Raw genomic sequence first — 27,853 nt, 5'->3', positions numbered from 1 at the left:
GTGTTCTCCTTCTCCTGCTTGTAGTAGCTCACAGGACCTCACAGTCATTCTTTTGATTCTTTTGATTCTTTTCTTTTGATTCTTTTGATTCAAATGTGTTTGCTTACTTTGCCAGTGTGAAGGAGTCGGTAACACAGCCTCTTAAAACACCCTAGTGTGATAGCACAGTTCCTCAAGTATTCGTGAGGGTACTTAAAATGCTCAGACCCTGACCCCTAGACCTAGTGACTATTTGGGAAGTGGATTTGGACATCTGTACTATTAATATATTCCACAGGTGGAAAACTGCTGCCCTTGCACATACCGTATATTTATTTGTTTCATGTAAGTTAATTCTAAACCAAGCTCTTGAAACAGCAGTTCTTAATCTCTTACCTAGCCCATACTTCTTAAGTAATATGACTTAATGACACATTTCGGTTAAAATAGTCCCCTATCTTTCCATTGTCTGTGTCTCCCAAGGCAATGTAAAAGCTTGGTTTATCTTTTTAGATGTAATACCAATAATAAGCCTTGTTAGTAAACTTATGCTTGATTACCCAATGGCATGGTAATGGTTATGTGTCCCTGATGTTTTTGTAGATTGATTTTGCTATAAGTTTCATTTTGTATTAAGATACTTCTTTGGATAACTGTTAATACCTACTTGATTGGTTATAAATAAAGCTAAAAGTCTGAGAATTTTTTATACGTGTGTGTGCGTATATATATATATTACACATATATATCCTTCCCTTTTTTTGTACAGATGATAGTCTAGCAGGGGTCCAAACTTTTTAAACAGGAGGCCAGTTCACTGTCCCTCAGACCGTTGGAGGGCTGGACTATAGTTTAAAAAAAAAACTATGAACAAATTCCTATGCACACTGCACATACCTTATTTTGAAGTAAAAAAACAAAATGGGAACAAATACAACCATACCGCCGCATGTGGCCCATGGGCCACAGTTTGAGGACCCCTGGAATGTATACAATGTGTTCTTCACTTGCTTTTTTTCTTACTGTGACTTGACTTTATTGCATAAAAGTATATGGCTGTACCTCATTCTTTCTAACAGTTATATTGTATTCCACTGTTTTAATGTACCATGATTTCTTTAACTGGTTCCCTGTTGGTAGACATATAGGTTATTTCTAGTCTTTTGTTACAGTGTTTCAAAGAATATCTTTGTGTGTGTGTGTGTATACATCTTTATAATGTGTGCAAATATACTGTATTTATGGGGGTGTGATATCTTAGAAATGGCGTTATTGGGTTGAAGGTTCTGAACAATTTTAATTTTGATAGATTAGTCAAAATGCCTTCCAAAAAGATTGTACCAATTAACCTCTCTGCCAACAATGTTTGAGACTGAATCTTTACCTACACCTTGACGATGCAGAGTACATTATCAAAACAGTTGATATCTGCCAATCTAATAGGTAAAAATTATTTCATTGCTCTAATTTGCATTATATTAATTATGAAAGTGACTGAGCATTCTTTTATACTTTTAAAAACCTAAATGTAGACTTTCATTTTTATCTTTAGAAGACGCCAAAAGACACATGTGCCCATGTTACAAGTATGGACTGCTGATAAACCACATCCACAAGAAGAGGTAAATTGATTTCTGTCTCTTGTGATACATGTAGTCAGCTCTTGAGCAGATTCTTCTCTCTGTAACATAGCAAACCATTTCTTTTGTACATCTTAGTTATGTTTCCACATTTCATGTTAGGGATCCATCTCCTTATAGTCCTAGGCTTACAATGTATATGTTTTTGGTTTATGCTTTTTTTTGTGTGAGGCAAAAGTCTCACTCTCATCTAGGCACAATACAGTGGAATCATCATAGCTCACAGCAACCTCAAACTCTTGGGCTCAAGTGATCCTCCTGCCTCAGCCTCCTGAGTCACTAGAACTACAGTTGCATTTCACCACGCCCAGCTAATTATTTTGTTTTTTAGTAGAGATGATGTCTTGCTTTTGCTCAGGCTGGTCTTGAACTCCCGAACTCAAGTGATCCTCCAGCCTCAGCCTCCCAGAGTGCTAGGAATATAGGAGTGAGCCATGTGCCCAATCTACAGTGTATTTTTAATAAATATTACAGTATAATTGAAACATTCTCTTGTTCTGAAGGATTCTAGCTATCACAGAGTTGACATTTTTTATTTAAATGTTTGATTTAAAGAATGTAAGAGAAAACAGTTCCAAGCAGAGAGGTTTTATAAAATAAGTAATTAAAATAAACAATGTAGATCGGAGGAATAAAATAAGTTCTAGTGTTCTGCGCCATACTATAGGATGACTGTTGTTAAGAAAATTGTATTTTTTCAGCCAGGTGCTGAAGTATCAGAAGAATATTGAACATTCCCAACACAAAGAAATGATAAATGTGTGACATGATGGATTGTAATATAACTATGACCCATGAATATACAGTTTGTTAATTAAATTATGTAATTAACCAAATAAATAAAAACTTTACCACCCTCTTGTACCATTTTTAATTGTACATTAGCTTATTTTTGTAGCCTTTATGAATTTTTATTTTGTGTAATCAAAATGTTGTTATTTTATTTATTAAAAATTAATCTGTCTTCAGTATTTAGATTGCCTGTGGGCCCAGATTCAGAAATTGAAAAAGGATCGCTGGCAGGAACGGCACATCCTAAGACCTTATCTTGCCTTTGACAGCATCCTGTGTGAAGCCCTACAGCACAATCTGCCTCCTTTTACACCACCTCCTCACACTGAAGATTCAGTGTACCCGATGCCAAGGGTCATCTTCAGAATGTTTGATTACACAGATGATCCTGAGGTATGTTACCAATAAAAGTTCCTAAATAGGGCCCATGTTGCTTTATACTTGCAGTTTAGGCTTGCTTGAATTATGCCTGTGATACATTTTAATTTTGAGTTATCTTTTATCTAAGAATGTCAATGGCAATAAAGTTAACTTTTTAATCAGTTAATAATGTCATTGATTAATAAATTATATCTGGCATGTGTAAATAGATTAGAGAAACATGTATAGTGTACAGATTAAGAGTGAAAGCTTGAGAGCCAGATTGGTTTGTTTTAATCCTGGTTTAGCCATAAACTAGCTGCGTGATCTTGGGTGAGTTATTTACCTGTAGGAGCCTTAGTTTCCTAAAGGAATAATAATGGTAGTATGTGTCTCATAATCTCATTATGAGGATTAAGTTAACACATGTGAAATGCATAGGATAGTGCCTGACACATGATGAATGCCCAGCAATTTTAGCTGTTGTTGTTAATAAGGTTACTAGCTAATTTTAGAGATTGTCCGTCTCTTTCTAGGCAGCACAACTTGTTGCTATTCATATTATGTGATTATTTAAAACAAATATTAAAAAGTACTTTTAATTAAACTCTAAAGATCAGTATAAGTGGACTTTATCTTTTTTAAATATACGTATTCTTTACTATGACACACATTATACTTTAACAAGTAAGAAAACATAATTTTGATATTATTTGGTATAAAAATTTATATTATAACTTGCATTAATTATTTTCTATCTCTGTACTTTTATGATTCCCTTATATAGCCAGGCAGCAAGCACAGTGATTACCAGATTATTCTGAATGGAAGCTTGCCTGACTAAAGTACATTATCTTTTGCTTCGTATATCCCAGTCAGCATAGAGCAGGGTTTCTCATCCGCAGCACAAATGACATTTGGGAGTGGATCATTTTTCATTATGGGGGTCTGTACTCTGTATTGGAAGATGCTTAGCCAGCTTCCCCAGTCTCTACCCTCTAGTTTCTAGTAGCACTTCCCTTGACTCGGCTGTGACAACCAAAAATGTCTCCAGGGAGCGCCAAATGTCCCCTTATGGGCAGAATTGCTCTTAGTTGAGAACTCCCAGCGTAAGAACCAGTATTACCACCTATCTTCTGTTTTCTGTCCTGGGGTAAAGTGTTTATGACCAGTGGGCCTTTAGTATACATGTAATCTATTTCAGAGTAAGAAGTTGTTGTTTTGTTAGTGACATATGCCAAATTATTAACTTTCTGCCTACTTTTCTATATTTCATATGTAATAAAATACTATTTAGTCAAAATTATATAATGGTCTGCAGAGGTATATTAAACTGAGAAATCTAGTTTACATTTAAGATAGGTAAAGTCTTTGGAATTAAGTATTTGTGCAAGAGAAACTAGAATGGGACCTCAAAATTTATTTCTTCTATACTGTTTACATGTAGCATTTATTTGATAATGCCCCTGTAATGTGCCTATCTATCCTTTACCAAAAGAGTATAAATATACAAAATGTTTGTTACCTTCAAAATGAAGAGGATTTGCGTTTTTTTCTTCGTTCTGGCCTTTATAAACAAATGTTTATTTAAAAATTTTAGAAATTATAGAGAAAATTAAAGCAAAATCTTCCCAAAGTCATCATTAAGGGTCTAATATATGCTCTTTGGACATATTTGCTATGAATTAGTTAAGAAAATTAATATTATGCAGGTACCATTTCTTAACTTTAATGTTTAGGAACATCTTTCAGTGCACACTTGATTTTTTTATGTCTATATAGTATTTGAATAAAACTTTCTCTCCATGTTTGTTAATGAAAGTAAAACATTCTTGTGGTTTAAAAAATAAGCAATATAGGCTTGTAATATTCAACAATTAGTTTGTGTCACGTAAGAAGATATGAAAAGTGGGCAGTGGTGGCATGGCATCAGATGTAGTAGAAAAAACACTACAGCTGACATTCTGATTTTTATTGTAGGTAAGTGAACACAACAATGAAATTTGCTGAAACACAGAACTTTAACACTTCAGAACTTTTATTCCCTTAATTTTTACCACCTAATACAGTGCCTAGAACATAAAATTCTCTCAAATACTTGTTGAATAAGTGAAAGAAATCTGTTTTCTCCGTTGTATGTGTGTAAGTTTCGTTTTCTTTCCAGGGTCCTGTTATGCCAGGAAGTCATTCAGTGGAAAGATTTGTAATAGAAGAGAATCTTCACTGCATCATTAAGTCTCATTGGAAGGAAAGGAAGACCTGGTAAGATTCTTTTTGTGGTACTTTTGAGGGGAGAAAAAGCAGTGATATTGGTGAGTCAATAGGACTGAAATGTCTGTTCAGAGTATAAGAAAATCTTTCTATCCTCCTGTTTCCTTGTCTTACTAAAACCAATCGCTAGAAACACTTTACTTTCTTAAGACTCTTCATCCTCAAGTAGTACTTTTCTAGGTGTTTTATAGTACCTGTTATATCTGCATGTAATGCTGGGGTTTTGTGGGATATTTGACATATGCTCTGGAGAACTTGAATGGCAGGCTATTTTTGGTTTAGATGTATGAGTAAATAAATACTAAGGTTTTGCTCCTTTAACAATTTAGATACCTAAGCTTTGGAAGAGTTTAATAAAATTTTCTTAGACCTTGGAAGGTTTTGGTTCAGATTTTAAGGTAGAAAAGGATATAGTAGTATTTTGGGAGTGTTCCACCTGATTAAAACTTGTTTTTAATAATAGTTTGAATATGCTTCCTTAGTGTCAGTCGACTGCTTTGGATCTTTCAAGAAATTTTGGATGCATTAGAAATTTTCCTACTGGTAGACAAAATAGTTTATGCCATAATTAAGTGAAATAACTGAAATCTAAAACATTTCAGAAAAGATTTTTCTTTGTATCTAAACATACTGCTTTCGAAAATGCTTATTTGATTTTTCATATCTTTGCATACTTATTAAACTCAAATTACACTTTTTATAGCGCTGCACAGCTAGTGAGCTATCCAGGGAAGAACAAGATCCCCTTGAACTACCACATAGTTGAGGTATGCATTCCATGTGGAGATTGTTTCTAAATTTTAGAATCTTTCTGTTGACTTTAAAATATAATCTACTCTTGGCTATTTATCTTTTATCCTTGCTACTTGTCAGGAACTAAAAATTAACACAGGAGCAAGGAAATTGCTATCTGTTTTGGTGCTCTGTTAGCCATGTTAGTAAAGAGAAAAAAGGAATTTTGAGTTGCCTATGAATTATTTATATAGTTTATCTTCATTTGTGGGTAATGTAAGTTACCTCTAGCTTTGTCAATACATTGTCCACTTAACAAATTTGTAAGTGGCTTAGATACCTTAAGATATTGTTAGGCAGATAACGTATCTTTGGCTGTGTTTATCTAGCCTCTTAAATTATATCAGTGGTTCTCAACCTTCCTAATGCCACGACCCTTTAATACAGTTCCTCATGTTGTGACCCCCAACCATAAAATTATTTTTGTTGCTATTTCATAACTGTAATTTTGCTACTGTTATGAATCGTATGAAACGACCCCTAAGAAAGGGTCTTTCGACCCCAAAAGGGATCATGACCCACAGGTCATGAACTGCTGCACTGCATGTTATATTAACATACGCTAGTATATTACCGTGTATTTCCTGTTACACAGGGTTGAGGTGAATATTTATTGTTAGAGATCAAAAGAGCCAAGCAGTTTAAAAGCAGGAAAAATAGAAATGCTTTTGACTCTGTATTAACTCATGCAAAGGGTTGATGTTAATAATACAGTTGAATACCTTGTAGAAATTTATGCCCCCAAAAGTGTTTTCACTTGATCACGAGTCAACTGTTAACTGCATTATTCCCTTATGTTAGAATATTATTAAAGAGAGAGAATAGTTTGATATATTATTTAAGATTCACATTTTATTCATATTACACTTCTGTGCTTTTTCAAAATATTTTGTGAGTATTGTATATGTCCTTTCTTTATAAAACTTGAGAGTGTGCTCAACACTTTGAACTTGGCTGTTGACATGCAAACTATAACTCATATTTTAAATCTTCAAAATGCGATTGCAGTATAGGAGTGTGAGAGATGGGATAAGAGTAAAGACCAGAGTTTAGATTTCTATGTAGGTAGGCCACCAATCATATAGAGCAGTGGTTCTCAACCTGTGGGTTGCGACCCCTTTGGGGGTCAAACAGCCCTTTCACAGGGGTCGCTTAATATCAGATATTTACATTACGATTTATAACAGTAGCAAAAATTACAGTTATGAAGTAGCAACGAAAAAGATTTTATGGTTGGGGGTCACCACAACATGAGGAACTGTATTAAAGGGTCACAGCATTAGGAAGGTTAAGAACCACTGATACAAAGAGAAGTTCTGAATAAGAGGCATGCAGAAAAGTCTTGGACTATCAAAAAGATCTAGGCATCTATTTCAAATAGCAGTGTTGAATGACTGTTTCCCATCATCAGAGTCTGATAAAGGTTCTTATTACTGGCTCGGTGCCTGTGGTTCAAGCGGCTAAGGCGCCAGCCACATACATCTGAGCTGGCGGGTTCAAATCCAGCCCAGGCCTGCCAAACAACAGTGACGGCTGCTAGTTTTTGCTCCAACCAAAAACTAGCCAGGCATTGTGGTGGGCGCCTGTAGTCCCAGCTACTTAGGAGGCTGAGGCAAGAGAATCGCTTAAGCCCAGGAGTTGGAGGTTGCTGTGATTCTATGGCAATCTACCCAGGGCGACAACTTGAGGCTCTATCCAAAAAAAAAAAAAAGAAAAAAAAGGTTCTTATTACTTATAGGAAGAAAACTCTAATGGATCTATTAAGCCCCACAGAAAACTACCTCCCTGAATTAACTTTGATACTTCCAGAGTTGGAATTTAATTGCACAATTCTCTGAGAGGAGTTTGGATCAAATAAGCATTAATCTTACATACTTTTATTTGATTGAATTATAGAGAGAGGATATGATATTCACTTTTAGAACTGTGTGTTTGAAAGAACATAATTTTAAAGGTTAAAAATAATTGTTATAATGAATGCCATGGGGTTATAGTTTAGATTTGGAATGTTAAGGTCTTTCTGGTGGTAGAAGTGTAAAAGTAGCAGCTGATTGCGTTGTGATTCATAATCCTCTTGTAGGTGATTTTTGCAGAGCTTTTTCAGCTTCCAGCACCCCCTCACATTGATGTGATGTATACTACACTTCTCATTGAATTGTGCAAACTTCAGCCAGGCTCTCTACCCCAAGTTGTATCCTTTCTGTTTGTTTGTGTTTAAACTAACTTTCTTTGGCCTAGCTTTAAAAGGCTTCCGGGTTTCAATTTTGTGAGTTATAATAATAGCTTTGAAATGTGTGTGTGTGTGTATCACACATATGTACTTGTATGTCTATAAATATGTATGTACCTAAAAATAAGTAGATATATAGTTCATGATTTGGGTCAAGAAGTTCAAGGAAATACTATTAATATAAAAGAAGAAAGATTGGCATTTTTAATTTTCAGAGGAAGAAAAAAATTTTTTTCCTTAAATCCCTTAAATTTTTTTAGAAAAAATTTTTAATACTCCTAAACTAACATACAATCTTCCTATCTTAGATCCCTAGGAGGTTAGATATTCATTTGACTGGAGGACAAGGACAAATAATCCCTTGCAAGCCAATGTTCTGTCACTAATATAAAAATAAATGGATGTCTATTCCCAGATTGAAAATAGTACTAATAACTTAATGAGCTAAATTTTCTCAACTTCAATTTTATTCCACTAAGTTTTAAGTTAACACATAACTCACCACCCCATGTTATGAATAGAATATATTGTCATACCAGAAATCTCCTTTTGTCCCCTTCCCCAGTAGGATTGCTCTAGACTATAGAGCTCTATACTATACCATCCCTATACTAACTGCTCTTTTGCTTTTTAAAATCCGTGTTACCTCAAATATGAAAAGAATGTATAATCTGCCATTTGGTGGTTCATAGTTCTCTGTTAAGTTCATTAGATCAGGTTTAGGTTCATTAATTGTTTTTAAATTTTTCGCTCTCTTGAATTTTTTTTTCCCTGTTGCTTCTCTAATTAATTTCTGACCTTTTAGGTAATAGATCAGAAAACTCTTAAATTTTGTTTTTTTAATGAAGTTTAACTTGATCTTAATATTTGGAGCTGAAAGGATAAAATTGCTTTATACAATAGTGTTTATTTAGATGTATTCACATAATCAGCTACTTTTAGGTATCTAAAACATGGGATTTCACTATATTGCTCAGCCTGGTATTGAATGCTGGCCTCAAGCAGTCCTCCCAGCCACCTCAGCCTCCCAAAGTGCTGGGATTACAGCTGTGAGCCACCATACCAGTGGCTTGATTTGGTATTTTTAACAAGTCAAATATACAGCTATACAATCCAGCCAGTCCCACTCCTAGGCATTTACCCAAGGGAAGCAAAAACATACATTTCCACAAAGACTTGGGCTTTCATAGAAACTGTATTTGTAATATTCCCAAACTAGAAGTAATTCACATGTTCATTAATACATGAGTGAGTAAGCATATTGTTATATTCTTATGATGGAATGCTAACTCAGCAATAAAAAGGAACAAGTTTTTGATGCAGGCAATGACATGAATAAATTGAAACATAATTGTGCTGAGTGAAAGATGCCAAACAAATAAAAATTCATACTATATGATTCGATTTATGTTAAGTTTTAGAAAAATGCAAAATTATCTAGTAACAGAAGAACAGTGGTTGCTTGGGGTGGGGAGATAAAAAGGGAGAGGAGGGGAATGGATTGCAAAGGAGTATGGGGAAATTTTGGAGGTGATATAAATATTCATTATCTTGACTTCATGTGTGTGTGCAGGTTAAATTTACTCTACATTATTGAACTTAAAAGCTGTAAAAAAGGTCAAAAGATAGATCAGTTATATAAAAACATGCTCAACATGCTCAATATTGGTAGTCATTATAAAGACTTATCAGAAATGTTTTAATTTTTTTTGTTAGAATTTATTTTGGAGGAGGGTGGAGAATAGTTTTCCTTATCCTCAAATTCTCAGCTTGCACAGGCAACTGAAATGTTATACATGCGTTTGGACACAATGAATACTACATGTGTAGACAGGTACAGTAACTATCTTATTTCTATACTGTCAGTAGCTTCTACTTCTTATACCTTATAAAGGGATTTAATCAAGATATTTGCCCTTTTAAGAATTTCCATGTTAAGTTTCTTTTCTTGCCTTTCCATTTGCTTGTTGTAATGTAATGTTACATTTTTGATGCCCATGCTGCAGTTTTAATTTTATTCATTGTTTAGGTATTGGGTACTTTGGTACCATTTTACTCTTTTCCTCCATAATTGCATATATACCCTTTAAAATATGTTTTATGTTAATAACCTTTGTATAAGGAGATTCCATCTAATCCATATATTTATTATATAATAGTATATATTTTTTGTTTATAGGTAATATCTGCTTCTAAACTTTAGCTCCTACATAGAAGTCTTTTCAGACCTACAGCATCAAGACTCTCAGATTATATAAAAGATCATATTATAGGGTTTTTATAGCTGTACTAATTACATGCCCCTATTTCCTTTTGGTTGAGGTCTGTGTGGTCACCTTTATTAGTTGGTATTCTTTCTGAATCCGTCAGTTTTCCAAATCAAATAAGGACAGGTATTGAATACTTCTGCTATTTTTATGTCTGTTGTTCAAATTCCACATCTGAAAATTATCATTAAGGGCTATCTTCTGTCATTGCCCTTTTTACCTTAAGTAATTTTAGTGATTGAAGTTATAGATACTTGAGGGACATGTTTTAGGAGAGTTAGAGATCAGTATTTTTAGGGAAATGGGGTGTCAGTGATATATTTTGTTTGTATTAGAAAGGGCATGCTGTGCTAAGAGACTATACTGCTTTCGCTCTATCATTTCTAATTTTTTTTTTTTGCTTCAGTTTCATCATCTACCTGTAATATATTATCTCAGAAGTTGTGAGAATTAAGTTACTATATAGACTAGGGGTATCCAACCTGCAGGAATTTTGTGAGGACATTTTTTTGCTTAACTGTGGTGTCAGACATTACCAAAAGTATGCATGGACCTTTGTTTTTCATTAATGTTTGTGTATTTATTCTGTGGCTGGAAACAGCTCTCCTTCTAGTGTGTGGCAGAGAAAAATAGGTTGGACTCCCTGATATAGACATATATAAGGTGCCTGTACAAAACTGGTTCATATCTTATTCACCTGAAAAAGATTAAGATAAAAAAGATGAAGGCTAGCACTGTTAGAAGAAGTGAGATAGAGGACTATTTTAAAAAACGAGCTGCAAGATTTGCAGAGAAAAGAATTAGTGGCAGGAGAGCATATAGCTGCAGGTAGAGAGATGTACTTTTCTCTGTAAAATAGGCTTTATCTGTTTTGGAGAACTATTTAAGTTTCTTTTCTAAATTGTAACCATTTTTCCTTTTTCTCCACCCCTGCTTTTCTATATAGGTTTATTAATTGGTTTTCTCATCATCTAAGTAACTTCCAGTTCCGTTGGAGCTGGGAAGATTGGTAAGCGATGGTGTGTCTTCTCCTTCCTTTCTCTAGTCAAAAAACTGTTAATGTCTAAAACTGTAACATAAAAGCAACTTTCACTGTCTGAAGTATTTAATTTCTGTGATACTTACTATGTGTAAATGAAACAGTAGGTAGAAAGCAGCTACTGTATTTATAGTTAAGTACAAATAGATATAAGTACAGTTAACAAAACTTAAAGTTCCAATTGTGTGTAATAACTTATTTAAAAAACCATATTCCCTCATTAGGTCAGATTGTCTTACTCAAGATCCTGAAAGTCCCAAACCAAAGTTTGTAAGAGAAGTTCTAGAAAAATGTATGAGGTAAGTATTTTGTGTTTTGTCCATATTTTAGGTCTCTTCATTTCTGGGGTGGGGGGGGCTTTTCCTCATCTCTGCATTTGTGATGTATGTTCAGAATACCATTTTTGAAATCCAGGTATTCATCTTCAATCTGACCTTTTAATTAAGATCAAAGCTGAAAAAATTAGGTGGCCAGTGCTTCTAGATTCTATGTGAATTAAGCTAGTAAGTTCTTTTAAAAATATTACTCTTTGAAATGATTTCAAATTTATAGAAAAGCTGCCAAAATGTTATCTTTAGTACAGAGAACCCTGTATCCTGTTCACCTGGATTCTCTCTCTATTTGCTCTCATGCTCACTCCTCTTTACCCCTTTCTAGATCTTTTTAGACCAAGACATTGGTCTTAAGAATAAAGTGCAGACATGGCAGCCTATCCTCCTTCTACAATCCATTACATATTTCCTCAAAACAGCCCCTCTCCAGCAAATGACCCTCTGATTGAGGAAACCAGTTCTTGTGTAGTACTGCCATGCAGCCCACAGATGCTGCTGAAATTGTGCTAGCCATCTCAAGAGTGTCTTTTTTCCTTTCTGGTCCAGGATCCTATCCAGGAACATGTATAGCATTGAGTCGTCATTCTCTTCAGACTCTTCCGATCTTACACACTTATTTCTCTGTCTCTTGCATCCTTGTCAATTTTAAAGAGTCTAGACCTTACTTTATTGGATTGCTCCAATATATCCTCATGAGCAGACGCAGATCTTACATTATTGGTGTTCTCAGTGTGTCTTGTCCAGAGGCACATGAATCCCACGTCTTGATGTTACTTTGAATCACCTGGTCACATCAGTGACTGCTGGTTTCTACACCTTAACCCTACCTTTTTTCTCTGGTAATTGATTTTATGGGAGATATTCTTAGGTTACACTCTTATCCTATTTTTTTCAATCCTCCACTCTTCATTGAAAACAATTACTTTTTATCAGCCACCACTAAGATAATTGCCAAATGATGATTTTCTTTTTGCACTATTTTTTATACGTTTATTAGCTGGCAATCTACTGTAAGAAAGAGCTGTTCTCTATCTCCGTATTTTTATTCCTTTATGTATATATCAGTACAGGCTAATGAATTTCTATTTCATTCAGCGGATTATAAACTGTGACTCTCATTATTTATTATGAAGTCCAGTTTGTCCACAGGGATCCCCAGTAAGCCCTGTGTCTTTTCTTTAAAAGTCTTCTACTACCTACCATTCATTGAGCATTTTCTTATTTTCTGGCACAAGATGTTCTAGGCTCATCTTATGTTTCCTTGCCCCTACCCTGGAATCATCTATTTATTCAAAGAGCATAGTATCTAGTAAAAGAGAATGTTATTTCAGAACCAAGATCTGAGCACTTGATATGCACATTGCCATTGGAATGTCGTTGGTTCTAGGCCTTCTCAGTGGACACACATATGTACATCTGTAACTTTTTATTATATCTACCTGTCTATATGTGTGTGTATCCTTCTAATTCCAACCCAACAGCTTGCTGTTACTAGCTGCCTTCTCTGCCATGATATACCTTCTCAAGCAGTAAGAAACTTGGCTCTCAATATCCTCAGTATGTATTTAGTAAAATATAACCATCTCCCAACTATACAAACCACCGCACTCCACTATCACCCCCATCTTTGGCTAGCAGGCTTTGGGCCCGCTAATGTATACCTGAGTGCACACCAATAAGTTCTGAAGTAGGCCTGAGATTTGGTGTGCTGGCTTTGACAATAGCCTAAAGGACTTTTTTCCCCCTTTATTTCTTTGTTGTCAGCTGAGTTCAGGGTACTGGACAGTGTGACTTTCCAGGTAAGTTGGGTGTTACCAAAGAATGCAACTGATGAAAGACATTTTCTGAGGCTGTTATTTGTATTGTAGGTTGTCTTACCATCAGCGTATATTAGATATTGTTCCTCCTACCTTCTCAGCTCTATGTCCTGCAAACCCAACCTGCATTTACAAGTATGGAGATGAAAGTAGCAGTAAGTAATAAAATAAAACAAATCCTCTTGTCTTTGAAAAGTACAATGAAAGTATATTTGAAGCTATTTAAAGTGGAGACATTGAGCTTTTTTTTTTCCCCTCGGTTTTTATATTTTCTGTTTGAAAAGTGGCTTGTCAGTGGCCACTGTTGTTTTATTTGCCTTGTCATCACTTTGAGAATTATGTTGTGATCTAACTAGTTATTACTGGCTTACAATTTTTTTTTCTTGCTATACTATTTATAGTGTTATATCCATGATATTATAAGTGTGTTGCTAAGTATAGTAAGTTGAATTTATAGACAGAACTCACTAAATTGAAAATGTGTATTTGTCATGATAATGGAGATAAATTAATTATCATCTTCTCATAGTTCAGGTGTGCTATTGGGAACAGAAGTGCACACAGCCTGTGGCAGTATGCCTCTGAAAGGAATTATTAAGTATGATTTCCTTTCCTTTTGGTTACATCATCTCCGAGATTGTACCATAAATCAGAAGGATTATAATTTGATACACCATTTTCACTTTGCAATATTGCATAGTGTTTATGTTTACTAAAAGTAAAGTTTTACTTGTACATTGGCGGTCACTAGTAGAGAGTTAGGTGTAGAGTTTTTCCAAGTTGTTTTTTTTTTTTTTCAGGATGCACTGACCATACAGCCCCTCTATGAACCTGTCATGTTGTGTAGAAGTTTTTCTAGGGGTGGAGAGCTTGTGGTCTTGGGCCACATGTGGTCTTCTGGATCCCTGAGGGCTGCCTTTTGACTGAGTCCAAATTTTACGGACAAATCCTTTTTAAAGGGGCTGCTGCAGAGAAAGATGAAGATTTTCTTGCCTTTTGTGGTGTGTAAAAGGGAATAATCTTGAAATCAGAAGCCTGCATGTTCCTCACCCACAACTCTGACAACACCTGTTTTCCTTAAAATAAACTTTGTTGGTCCTGATGCTAAGTACATTTCCTATGTTATGCAAACTCTGAGAAATGGGTATGATTATATCAATTTTACAATGGGAAAATGGCTCCAAGAGGTCAAGCCAGAATGAGATTGCTTCTGAGTGGCGAAGCCAGATTCATGTCCAGGTTTACTAACTGAGCAGCCATGCCCTTAGCCACTGTGCTTTCTGGGAGATGAAAGGTTCATACAGCACTTAGAAGTGCAAGATTTTGAGTTTTGTCTTGTGCTAGCTCAGAGAATCACAGGTACAGTCTTTGCTATCAGAGAGGTCAGACTTTGGTCGAAAATGGAACTTCTTTTTTTCCTATAGGAATAACTCAGATAATATTCAAGGCTTTGGTAACAGTTGTTCCTACTTTATTATTTTTCATTTCTTCTCAAATGGGGCCATGTCCTTTTCTATTTTTTCCATACTTCTTGTTCTTGGCTTTGCTTTTGCATCTTTACCCCTATCTGGAAAGCCCTTTCTCTCTAGATCTTCTTCTCTTTCTAGGGTCTAGCTAGCCCAAGCCCCACTCCTGTAAATATTTTTTAACTTTTAGCAAGACAGTTTTGTAATGTTCTCTGGCTATGTCTTGTACGAATATCTTGGTTCCCTGGCTAGAAAATAGACTCTGTAGTGACAGAGGATTCTGTTTTTCTTCACTTTCTTTCTTTCTTTCTTTCTTTCGGGGAAGAGGTCATAGGAGGTATAACATGACTGTCCTCACATGACCTGTTGTAATTGGCGTTATTCATTCCAGGTGTTTAATAACTCTACTCTTAAGACAGGATTGCCTTTTGTGTTACCTTTTTGTCTTCCATACATTAAAAACAGATTTCTGTTGCTCTAATGATGCCTTACAGTATACGCCTGCACAAATTTTAGACAATAAGGACTCAGCTGATACTAACCAGTAGTAAACACAAAGAGTCACATTACATGAGCATCTAACTTAGATCCAAACTTGTGGACTCAGCAAAAGAGAAAAGCCATTAAAAAGAAAAAACTCACTTATTTGTTCAAACTCACTTAGTTTTCACTGTCCCAGGGGAAAGAAGGAAAAAAAGGATATTAGCAAAATGAAAAAGAAATAGATTGATTCTTGTCTTTTGAGCCCAAGAGAATTAAAGGCATTAAAAGAAAGCCCTAACTATATCTGCTTTTCTCATCACTCTTCTTGAGGAAGATCAGCATCCCTTGCACTGTCTGTATTTCAATTAACTAAGTGTTGTTAAAGAAGTGTTGAAATGAGAATTAATCTTTTTTTCTTAAGGTGAAGAACCATTAACCTATTAAAGGAAATTTTCACGTGTAGTATCCTTGTGCAGATTTAAATATTGCTCTTGATACAGAGTATTCTATTTTGAAAGGAAAGAATTTTTTTTTAATTTCTTAGTTATTTAATTATTCATAAGAAAAGTCCTTTAAACCTAAACTTCCTTTCTCGCCTTTCTGTTTAGATTCTCTTCCTGGACATTCTGTAGCCCTTTGTTTAGCTGTTGCCTTTAAAAGTAAGGCAACCAATGATGAAATCTTCAGCATTTTGAAAGATGTACCAAATCCTAACCAGGATGATGATGATGGTAAGGGAATTGAATGTTTCTTGAGTGGACCTATGTATAGGTCAAGTTAAAAACATAAACATTACTCTGCCAAATGAATCCCTTTTAAATCCCATTGGATACTCACAAAGCAATATATCTGTTTGGCCTGTTTAGCATGTAAGTAGTTCTTAGGACCCCAGGTACATAAAAAAAGATCCTATCATATCTGAAATAGTTTACATTAAGAATAAAAACTCCTATCAATGTATACAGTTATGATTTAATAAAAAAAAAAAAGAATAAAAACTTTATCTTAAATATAAAGTAATCATTCCAGGATTTTTAAACATTCTCTGCTTTCACCACAGGTTCCTGAATAGAATGACTTGGTGTGTTGTAAAGTTGATGTTTTCTCCAAATTAAGCTGTTATAATAATGTTTAACGTATACTGATTTACATGCCATGTAATTTCAACCAGAACCCTAGTTTTTTCTCTGAACAAGGGTGGGAAAATTGACAATAATTTCTAAGTTTAGCTCAATCAATAAATGGATAAGGAAAAAGATGATGAAAGGGACTTGCCTTATTATGTATTAAAACATATTGTGAAAACCACAGTAACACAGTGTGGCACTGGCACACAAAGACAAACCAGTAGAATGATGATGACAAGTCTACTGGGACAAGTGGGTAACAATTGCGGGCCGGTGTTCTTTGATTGATCCATGCATAAGGACGTGCACGTAGAAAAACTACTTCAGAATCAAGTAAAACATTAGTGGTCATTGGGTACTTATTAGTGGGATTTTGTTCAGATTTCTCTAAGAAATTCATATGTGAGAAAACGTTATTTAGAAAGCATAAGTTGAAAGGATATTAAATATAGACGTTGTCAGACATCTTAACAGTTAAGGATTTACTGGGGTTTTTTGTATTAATAGATTATCTTGTCATCATATAGAGAGACTTGAATAAGGAAATCTGTGTAGTATTTCTTTAAAGAAATAGGTTATGCAGAAAAAGGAGGAAAGCAGTCCCATAAAATTAAGAATTAAGATTGTTAGTTTTATACATAATATTTTGAGTATTTGAATCAGTGAGTCTTTTATTGCTTATTAGTACTGAAAGATATTACACAAATACCTGACTTAGTGTTTGAATGTGAACCTGCCATCTGTTTAGCATTTGAGGTGAGTCACCAAGACTTTAAATTTTTCTGTCTTACTGGGAATATTTTTCAGATGAAGGATTCAGTTTTAACCCTTTGAAAATAGAGGTCTTTGTACAGACTCTGCTACATTTGGCAGCCAAGTCATTCAGCCATTCCTTCAGTGCTCTTGCAAAGTAAGTGAAACAGGAGTTCTTTGAGGGTTCAGAACTTTGCCTGGTGAACACCATTGATACAGTAATTTTTACCTAAAATTCTTAAATCTGAACATGTTAATAGTATTATGTAGTTCAGTATAGTGAGTTTTGGTTTGTGATAGTTAAACTCCCATGGCTTTGGTCATTCTGTATGTATAGGTTACATGTGTACAGCAAAGTGAATTTTTTTCATATAGACAATTAGAGAAGTTAGTGAAAACCTAGGTCCTTAGGACAGTCAGAACCTAGGTGGTTATACAGTCAGAGGCTCCCACTCTGTCTAAGCATCTTCCCTGAGGAAGTTAAGAAGAAATGAGAACCAACTACATTGTTGGAAGCCACCCAAACCCTGGTATCTAAAGACAGAGTTCTCTAACTTTTCAGAGTCCAAAAGAAGAAAGAGCATACAAATTTTCCTTTAGCCAAGCAGAGAAACCAGACATCTCACCCCATCTCAGCTTCCAAGGCTCTGTATTATTTGCAGGGTTGATGTAGTCAGAATATTTGACCATGTTAGAGGACAGTTCCTTACCCTTTACCTGTTCTAAACAATGATATACTATACTCCTGGACTAGCAATAGTATATGGTAAATACCTTAGGATTTTGTGACAGCTTCCACAGAAACTATGACTCTCTGATCATACCTTTTATTTCTTAATGGTTATTGGTTATTTTGTATTTACATACTGCATTATAAGTTAACATTGAAAGGTTTTGAAATGCTTAATGGATAAGTATATATGGTATTTCCCTCCATTATCAAAAGGTTTCATGAAGTCTTCAAGACCCTCGCTGAAAGTGATGAAGGAAAGTTACATGTGCTAAGAGTTATGTTTGAAGTCTGGAGGAACCATCCACAGGTAATTAGATGTGTTGAGGCTCGGGTTCTATAGGTATAAAAATAAGGCACTTAATTAACACTGTTTTAGGGCGGCGCCTATGGCTCAGTCGGTAGGGCGCCGGCCCCATATACCAAGGGTGGCAGGTTCAAACCCAGCCCCGGCCAAACTGCAACCAAAAAAATAGCTGGGCGTTGTGGCGGGCGCCTGTAGTCCCAGCTACTCTGGAGGCTGAGGCAAGAGAATCGCTTAAGCCCAGGAGTTGGAGGTTGCTGTGAGCTGTGTGAGGCCACAGCACTCTACCGAGGGCCATAAAGTGAGACTTTGTCTCTACAAAAAAAAAAAAAATTAACACTGTTTTAGTTTGAAAAATATGAAATTTGACTATGTCTATAAAATGGTCTCAAGATCTGTAATGGTTTTAGCAGTATGAGAGTAATGGTATTTGATTCATTCTTTAAAGAGTAAGTATTAGCATTTGTTTTTAACACAGTGTAAATCAATACATTTTAAATACTTGGTAAGAGTGCTTGTTGCTTGGAAGATTCTACCACTTGGGTAGGAAATAATTACCTAGTCTAGCCAGTTTCTATAAGCAAGATCCAAAATTCTCAAATCTCAATATATTGTCTTTATATATTATAAAGAGACATTGAAACAATGGGTTTTATGATTTAATTGAAATTACATAAATTTTTTGTATTGGTATTATCTGAATTTTTTTTTTTTTAATTTTAAGTGTTACCACTCAAGAGTTTTTCTTTTTTGTTCTGTCAATCCTTATTGGTATCATAGTATTTTATACAGTACTAGATCTGACCAAAGGGCTGAAGAAGTCTTAAGATATAGTGGTCAAATTGATCAATTCCAGAGCCACTAAAAGTGAATTTTATAACCTTATTTTTTCACTTTTGTAGCAGTGTATTCTTTAGGGCTACATGCATATGTAAGTGATTTACTCAGATAATTCTTACATTGTAGATGATTGCTGTCCTAGTGGATAAGATGATTCGTACACAGATTGTTGACTGTGCTGCAGTAGCAAATTGGATCTTCTCTTCAGAACTATCTCGTGACTTTACTAGGTAATATGAATTAGTTCATGATGTTTGTGTTCTCTGAGAATCAGTATTCAGATGGTCTCTTGTACATGAGCTCTAAATTCTGCTCTAAAACAAGTCAATATTAATATACTAATGTTCTACTCTAATAGGATCAGACATAGCAAAAATTCCTAGACTATGGAAATATACACAGCCAGTTAGGTTGCACTGTTTCTTAGGACACACTCATTGAGTTGAATCAGGACAAAAGCAGTTAGGTGGAAAGCTGTTGGAAAGAAAACCCACAAGAAATGGCTACATATTTGGACTCAGGAACAGTTCTAGATTCAGTGGGGATGAGACCAGGAATGCATACCTGGAATTAGGAGAAACCAAAGTCATAGTAGATTAAATATGTATACAGAGGGATGGGGCAAGCCCTGTAGGTATCATGATGCCTGAGGGTAGGGGTACTCTGTCACCGCAGTCAGAAAATCCTAGATTTATCCTAGAAGATTCATTCTATACTCACTAAAGGAAAGAAACATTTCACTAAGTTTGGTTCTTATTTGGGAATTTTCACAGGCTTTACATTTGTTCGGAATTGGAACAGCCAGAATTGACACAAAACAGGAAAAAAAACATTACTTCCAAAGACATAAAACTCCATCACAACCTTTACCTTCTCTAGTGCATCTGTTCTTGCCAGAGGACACTAGTCTCGGAATATATACTGAATCCTTAGGGTGGTAGGGTATCATCTAAGGTCGTCATACCAACCAAGTTGACCCTCAAGAATGAAGATAACAGAAAGTCATTCTCAGATCTATAAACTCTTAGATAGCTGACCACACAAGTGTGTTTCACCTGTTATCCTGAATGATTTACATTTTCAACTCATCCGTACACCACCACCACACAGGAAGTTTCATTGTCATCTTCATTTTATGGACTAGAAAGGTGTTGGAGTTGCTTCAGTAGCTTGCCCAGAGCCTTCCCCTTCCAGAGTTAAAGTGCTCTACTATGCAGGAGTAGGGCATGTCCTAACATTCTAGTTACAGAGTTTTATGACCAAACAGGTTTTATTATCTTTCACTTAAACCATCACCTGGGTCAAAATTTGTAAAAGAAAATACAGTTACCCTTGAACAACGCAGAAGTTCAGGTCACTGACCCTCCCAATGGAGTCAAAAATCTTCATGTAACTTTTGAATCCCCAAAATGTTAACTATTAGTACCATGCTCTTGACTGGAAGCCTGACCTATTAATTTAAATAGTTGATAAACATATTTTGTGCATTATATATATTATATACTGTATTCTTATACTAAAGTAAGCTAGGGAAAGAATGTTACTAAGAAAATCATAGGTGCAACTTACAAGAGTACATGTGAAACTTATTAAATGTAGAATATAATTGTCTTAACACAATAACTAAGAAAATGCGAGGAAGGCTATATTAACCAGTGTGATGAAATGTGTCAAACTGTTTATAAAACCAACGTATGGTGCCCCATGATCTCATTGATGTACACAGCTATGATTTAATATTAATAAAAAAAGAGAGAAAAGAAAATCATAAAAATACAGGGTGGCCATAAAGTTCATGTGTGGTGTAAAGTAGTGTGCAATTTAAAATTGTGCATGAATTATGGCCACCCTATATTTATTGTTCATGGTGAGAAGTAGATCTCATAAAGGTCTTCATCCTCGTCATTTTCACCTTGAGTAGATTGAAGAGGGAGAAGAGGATTTGTCTTACTGTCTCAGGAGTGGCAGAGGGGGAAGAAACTCCATGTGTAAGTGGGCCTGCATAGTTCAAACCCATGTTGAAGAGTCAATTCTATTAGTCTCTGCTGCATCTTGGCGTTGGGAAACTTAGTTTATAGATACAAGAGTAGCTATGCTACTTAAGAATTATAAACCATTTATTCAACATTTTAAAGCACCTACAGAGGTGATCCTGGCATTTAAGCTGTTTGTTAATAAGATAGCATATATATAAATAATTGCACATGAACTTTATGGAAATCTTGTGTTTATCTCATTCTTAGAGCCCAGGAGTTGATAGCTGTTATCAGTTAATGGGTTTCTTAAACGTTCTAAGAGAATTTTCTGTGTGTGTAGTATAAACCATGTCAAACAAGCTGTTTTTACCAGTTTGAGAAAATACCAACATTAGTTTTTCCACTTAAAAGAGAAAAAATGGAAATTTCTTTTCCTAATGATAGTGTGTGTTTGTTAGTTTGCCATATCAATTCAGTGAGTATGTACAAGCACCTTCTATGTACGCATACATCTAGTAGAAGGTAGAAATAAGATAAATGACAAGGACACAGCACTGCCCTCAGGGAGCTCACCTGAATCTAATGGGTAGAGATAAATATTTGCACAATTTACAATAAGGAGCAAGTCGTGAGTGATGCAGGAGAAATGTGACTAATTTTGCCCAAGGCATGGAAGGGTATCGCAGCCCTTAAGAAAGACTAGGTTATAAAAGTTGAGAGGTTTTATTATCTATAAATATAGTATAACATATACTAATCAAATGCCACTATTGCTTTAAGATTGTTTGTTTGGGAAATCTTGCACTCTACAATTCGTAAGATGAATAAACATGTTTTGAAAATCCAGAAAGAACTAGAAGAAGCGAAAGAGAAACTTGCAAGGCAGCACAAACGGGTAAGTCTTTTTTTTGATCAGTAAATGGTTAGAAGGTATAACAGAAACTTTGGAGAATATTCAAAGTCCACTACCTTGATGGCAATTTATTTTTTCTGAGTCCAAATAATACAGAGCTATTTGCAAACGTGGAGGAAGAAGAAGGAGTAGCCGTGTGCTGTTACACTGCACGATGAACCTGTTTAGGAAGGAAGCTGCATACTTTGCTTTTCATAGTTCACCATCTCTGAGTCGGTCAGCTTCGTGTCTGCACTTTTCAGAAGGGAAAAGGACACTTGTATATCTGTAAGAGTCTCTGATACAAGAGGAAGAAGAGTGTAGATAACTTAGCATTTTTTCAGAATTTTGGGGGGAGGAATGTGGCAGTCATTCCCAAGTTTACAAAATACTTTTCATAGTAAAAAGAAGTTTAATATTTTAGCTATTTTGGAAAGAAGCAGTAAATTGGCTGTATTCTGTGACTGAACATAATACTACTGCTATTCTTCCTGACAGTATTTTCCAGTGTTACTCATATTTACCAGAGGAGAAGGTAAAAACAAACAGTCTTTATTCAAAGCTTTAGCAAGTCTTAGTGCCATCTCCATGTAGACATGCATATATGGATGTAACATATTCATAGACCTAAAATACTGCAAGGTAAACCATCCCATCCCATTCTATAGTACAGTAGAACCTCCATATTGACCACATCCATGCATTGACCACTTCCTTAAGTTGACTTAATTTTCATAGACCAGACATGCACCACATGTAATCAGTGGAAGTTTCTTACATTGACCACCTCTGTATGTTGACCAGTTTGTTAACAGTCCCTTAGATGGTCAATTTGCAGACATTCTACTGTATATAAATTGAATTATTTATATACAATAGAAGATTTATATACAGTAGACTCAGAGAAGTTAAGTAACTTGCTCAAGGTTGCATAGCTAGTAAATGACAGAGCTTAATTGACTGAGGTCTGTCAACTCCAGAGACTTTCTCTGATGCCATACCTGTTTTCAGAAATGTGCTGTCCAGTACGGTAGTCACTATCTACATGTGACTATTTTAATTTAAATTAATTAAAATTAAATACAATTTAAAATTCAGTTCCTTGGTCACACAACCACATTTCAAGTGCTTAGTAGTAGTATATCTCATGGCTGTGGTTACAGGCAGCCAGATTATAACATTTCTTTGCAGGAAGGTCTATTAGGTAACAGGGTGCTAGAACTTTACCTTAGAGTGATATTAGGAAAAGATAATTACATACCTAGAACATAAAGCAGACCTCATAACAGGTGCTGTGTTAGAGATAAAAAGCCGAATTCTATAAAATCAGAGAGGAAGCTATCATAGCTAGGGTGGCTCTTAGCATTAGAGTATAACCTAGAAGGATTATCAGGCTTTCTAGTTTGGTGATACCACTTTTCTTGCTGAAAGGACCTTGGTATACATCACACCTAGAGCCACACTTTACCACTTTATGGCTAGGTGATACTGAGAATATCATCTAATCTCTCAGCCTGTTCCCTTCTCTGTAACATGAAGATAAGCCATGCCATTTCTTTTACCTTTTTTAAAAAACCAAAACAAATGTTATAAACTCTTCAGGATGAGCTGGGAGGGAATATTAAAGCTCTACATGGGATTATTGGGCTTACCATTCATTGCCAGTGTTTTTGTTTGTTTGTTTGTTTGTTTGAGACAAGGTCTCTGTCTATTGCCTAGGCTAGAATACAGTGGTGTCATCATAGCTGAAGTAGCTGGGTCTCCAGGCATACACCAGTACACCTGGCTAATTTTTCTTTTTTTTTTTAGAGAAGTGGGTATGGCTGATGGCTGATCTCAAACTGTTGGCCTCCCAAAGTGCTAAGCCTACAGGCATGAGCCACTATGCCCAGCCTCCAGCGGAGGTTCTCAAGCAGTCCACTTTGAATTATTCCATGTCAATTATAATAATTTCTAAATTATGTCAGAGATTGGTAGCTTGTGGCTTATGAATTGCAAAAGGGCCTGGACAGACTTTTCCATATGGCCCTTTAAGGAACAAAAGCTGAGCAAGCTGCCTCCCTGTTGTTACTGTTCAGATAATCGAAATAGTGATATTTAGCAGCTAAGAACCCCACCACTGTTACCAAGAGAAGTGCCACTAAATTTCTATAACCTAGGTAAGTACCCGTGGAACCTTTGAGTGAGAAGACCATGTCTCTGAACCACAGCTGGACTTTGAGGTGTATGTTTGTGTGTTTAGGGTGAGGGAGAATGTCACTATAGCATACGTCTCCAAATACCATTTGACCAGACACAATAAAATCTTTTCCCTCGTTTGATGAGATTTAGAATACTGGAATTAAATCTTATTTTCCTTTTGTCCCTTTGCTTTCTTTAGCGAAGTGATGATGATGACAGAAGCAGTGACAGGAAAGATGGAGCTCTTGAGGAGCAAATAGAAAGACTGCAGGAAAAAGTGGAATCTGCTCAGAGTGAACAAAAGAACCTCTTCCTGGTCATATTTCAGGTATCTGGCTTAGGACGTTGACATGTAAAAGGAAAGAATGTATTTCTTTAGTATTAAAAAATGTTATTTTTAATCATAAAAGGAGTACATGCACATCTATAGAAAAGTTTGAAAATATAAAAATTTACAAAGGAAATAAAAGTCCACCACTTGGAGGCAACCATATATACCTCTGAGTTGTGCTGTTTATTTAGCATTCTTTCATGAACATTCTCCATGCTTTAAAAAGAATTGTGGGGTGCTTCTGTTCGGTAACTTTTTCATAGTTAGTCATACCTTGCTATTGATCATTTGGGTAACTGAATATTCTTGTGTAGAGATCCCTGTTAACACATCTGAGTATTTCATTAGAATAGATGCTGAGAGGGCAGCGTCTGTGGCTCAAAGGGGTAGGGCGCCGGTCCCATATGCCAGAGGTGGCGGGTTCAAACCCAGCCCTGGCCAAAAAAAAAAAGAATAGATGCTGAGAAGTAATACTACTAGGATAAGTGTAACATTAAAGATTTTTATCTTTATCTTTATCTTTTTTATTGCCAGAAAGGATGTATCAGGTCACATTGTTACCAGTCTGCTTTTCTAGATGGACAGTGTGAAAGTGAAGAGCCCTTTTCATAAAGACAGAGTGGAACAAGCAATACTTTGAGGCCTCTCATTAATTTGTTTCTCAAGTATAAAATTCTCCCTCTAATAAATCTTTAACTTTGTTCCCCCTTTCCAGCGTTTTATCATGATCTTGACTGAGCACTTAGTACGATGTGAAACTGATGGGACCACTGTGTTAACACCATGGTATAAGAACTGTATAGAGAGGCTCCAGCAGATCTTTCTACAGGTTTGTGGGAAACTTTGAAGACAGTAAACACCACAAAGATATATTCCATTTGAAAAGTTCTTGTCAGATTTGCCAGGAGGTTATATAGTACCAATAGGTACTTGAGTTCTTGTCCATTTGCTGCTACTATTGCTCATGAGAATATTGAGACTTAACCCAGGATAATCTCTGTACCTTAAAAAAAAAAAAAAAAAAAGGCAGCGCCTGTGGCTCAACGGGTAGGGCACCGGCCCCACATGCCGAGGGTGGTGGGTTCAAACCCGGCCCCGGCCAAACTGCAACAAAAAACAAAATAGCCGGGTGTTGTGGCGGGCGCCTATAATCCCAGCTACTTGGGAGGCTGAGGCAAGAGAATCGCCTAAGCCTAGGAGTTGGAGGTTGCTGTGAGCTGTGTGACGCCACCACACTCTACCAAGGGCGATAAAGTGAGACTGTCTCTACAAAAAAAAAAAGACTTGAATTGGTTCTATGTTACTTAAACTCCTAATGGCCATTTTCTGTGTCAGGAAGCTAAGCTGAAATATAAAATGTAGAGAAATAAATGCTAAGGGAACAGTAATTGGGATTATAAAAGTCTTTTAAAATCTAATGATTCAGATATTAACAGTGCCCACAGAAGCAAGGTAAACTCTCTGAGGTGTCCCTGCAAAAGCAAAATGCCAGCACCCACTCTCAGCTAGATTTAAGTTAAAGGTACATAAAAGAGTGGAGCTGATTTTTAATTATTTAAGACACTAACCCCCCTACCCCTTACAATTCTCATTTGTTTGTTTTAGGAAAGAGTGATTGATACAGAAGTCATTTTTTTTTTTAAGTTAAATTCTTTAAATCTCCAAATAGGAATTCCTTCTACCTTTTATAGTTACTGCCAGTTAAAAATCTTTAACAGCACCTAGTCCCATAAGAATCTCCAAGTATAAATCAATATAGAAACACATGGAAGAGTTTTTTTCATTTTCTAACACTTTAGGTGAGGCCCTAGGTCAAAATTTTACAAAATGGTTTCTCTAGTGTTGATATATAAAAGTATTAAAAATATAAAATATGAGTTTGTTAATTTTTGTGTGTATGGCAACCTTTGGGACACCCTGTGTTATGCCCTGATTAGGGGAGAGACCTAATTGGCGCTAGTCTGTATTAGTAGTAGTAATACCAGGCAGGTGCTGCTGCCACTGCCAGACTCATTTTTACAGACTTATATTTACAGATAATTTGGTAAGAGCTGGATTTTTTAGTTGCTGAACATTCATTTTTCTCACTTCTGTTACATTTTCTTAATGTGGGGCTTTTCGGGAGCCTATTGTTCCTATCAGTGCTATTTGTTTCTGCCTCATCCCACAGCCTGGGTGGGCAGCTGAGGGAAATGTTGTACAAGATTGCTTGCATGCTTTTTCCTGACCTGAACACTCCATTTTTCTGTGTCCACAGCATCACCAGATAATCCAGCAGTACATGGTGACCCTGGAGAACCTTCTTTTCACTGCTGAATTAGACCCTCATATCCTGGCTGTGTTCCAGCAGTTCTGTGCCCTGCAGGCCTAAGGGTTATTTTTTCCCCCTCTTGTCAAGATTTTTAAAAAATATCTTAAAATAATTTGTCTTATTTTTGATGGTTTGAATGCTTGCTTTCTCGTAGTATCCTTTCACTTCTTAAAGGAAACAAAAGGACAGTGAAGAATATGACTTTACTTGTAATTGTTTCTAAAAAGGAAATATCTCCTAATGACAGTAATGTGAAAACAGCCATGATGTATTATATATATGATACAACTTTTCTGTGATCAATTTGGTATTTTTTCTCTTTAAGGCACAAAATAACTGATTTAAGGTATGTGATACATTAGAGATCAAGCTTACATAGTATATAGAATTGATGGGTTTGTTACTAAGTAGCATAGCTTTTGACAGCTTGTGGATAACTTAACGTGGCTGAAATAAAACTAAAAGTATGTTTTTTAAACTTGGTATTTCATGATTTATCATTTCAGTGTACTTTAAAATTGATGGTTTCTTACTGGAGGCGTATTCCATTTGAAATTATCTATTTAAAGTATTTTTCTTAAGTAATAAAACAGTTCCCAAATTTGTCTTAACATAAATCACCTAGGAATCTTTTTAGAGTTTAAACCACAATATATGGAGGTAGACCACAGGCATCATCATTAGGACTTAAAGCTTCCCTAGGTGATGCCAAGTTTGGTAACTATTATCTTAGAGCAGCGGTTCTCAACCTGTGGGTCATGACCCCTTTTTAACAATGAAAATACATTGCGACATTAGGAAGGTTGAGAACCACTATGTTAGAGCATCTGGTCACTTCCTATAGTCTCTGAGAGGGATTTTCAAAGGTCATATACTGAGTTATACTAAGGCAAAACTAGAGGTAATTAGATTGGGTAAAATTATACTAGGGATTAGATGT

General features: G+C 35.7%; 1 protein-coding gene across 5 annotated transcripts in view; it reads left to right on the top strand.

Moving 5' to 3' along the window:
- Positions 1-27,391, top strand: part of NCBP1 (nuclear cap binding protein subunit 1) — a 41,003-nt gene extending 13,612 nt beyond the window's left edge. For 3 of the 5 annotated variants that reach the window (XM_053568118.1, XM_053568137.1, XM_053568127.1), the window contains 17 exons: positions 1,532-1,601; positions 2,681-2,804; positions 4,936-5,033; positions 5,746-5,809; positions 7,915-8,025; positions 9,834-9,898; positions 11,278-11,340; positions 11,595-11,669; positions 13,571-13,674; positions 16,077-16,199; positions 17,403-17,505; positions 18,295-18,388; positions 19,349-19,452; positions 21,979-22,093; positions 24,471-24,599; positions 25,318-25,431; positions 26,860-27,391. In XM_053568118.1, coding sequence (XP_053424093.1) covers positions 1,532-1,601; positions 2,681-2,804; positions 4,936-5,033; positions 5,746-5,809; positions 7,915-8,025; positions 9,834-9,898; positions 11,278-11,340; positions 11,595-11,669; positions 13,571-13,674; positions 16,077-16,199; positions 17,403-17,505; positions 18,295-18,388; positions 19,349-19,452; positions 21,979-22,093; positions 24,471-24,599; positions 25,318-25,431; positions 26,860-26,973 — 1,670 coding nt within the window. In that variant the 3' untranslated portion in view covers positions 26,974-27,391. Of the gene's footprint in view, positions 1-1,531; positions 1,602-2,588; positions 2,805-4,935; positions 5,034-5,745; positions 5,810-7,914; positions 8,026-9,833; positions 9,899-11,277; positions 11,341-11,594; positions 11,670-13,570; positions 13,675-16,076; positions 16,200-17,402; positions 17,506-18,294; positions 18,389-19,348; positions 19,453-21,978; positions 22,094-24,470; positions 24,600-25,317; positions 25,432-26,859 lie in introns of all 5 variants that reach the window. The other 2 variants (XM_053568101.1, XM_053568108.1) reach the window with 1 other exon arrangement.
- The last annotated feature ends 462 nt before the right edge of the window (positions 27,392-27,853 follow it).

This window comes from Nycticebus coucang, chromosome 2, assembly GCF_027406575.1.
Source record: "Nycticebus coucang isolate mNycCou1 chromosome 2, mNycCou1.pri, whole genome shotgun sequence".
Taxonomy (NCBI): Eukaryota; Metazoa; Chordata; class Mammalia; order Primates; family Lorisidae; genus Nycticebus; species Nycticebus coucang.
The sequence above is the reverse complement of the archived record's forward strand: the minus strand, read 5'-3'. Positions and strand labels throughout refer to the sequence as shown.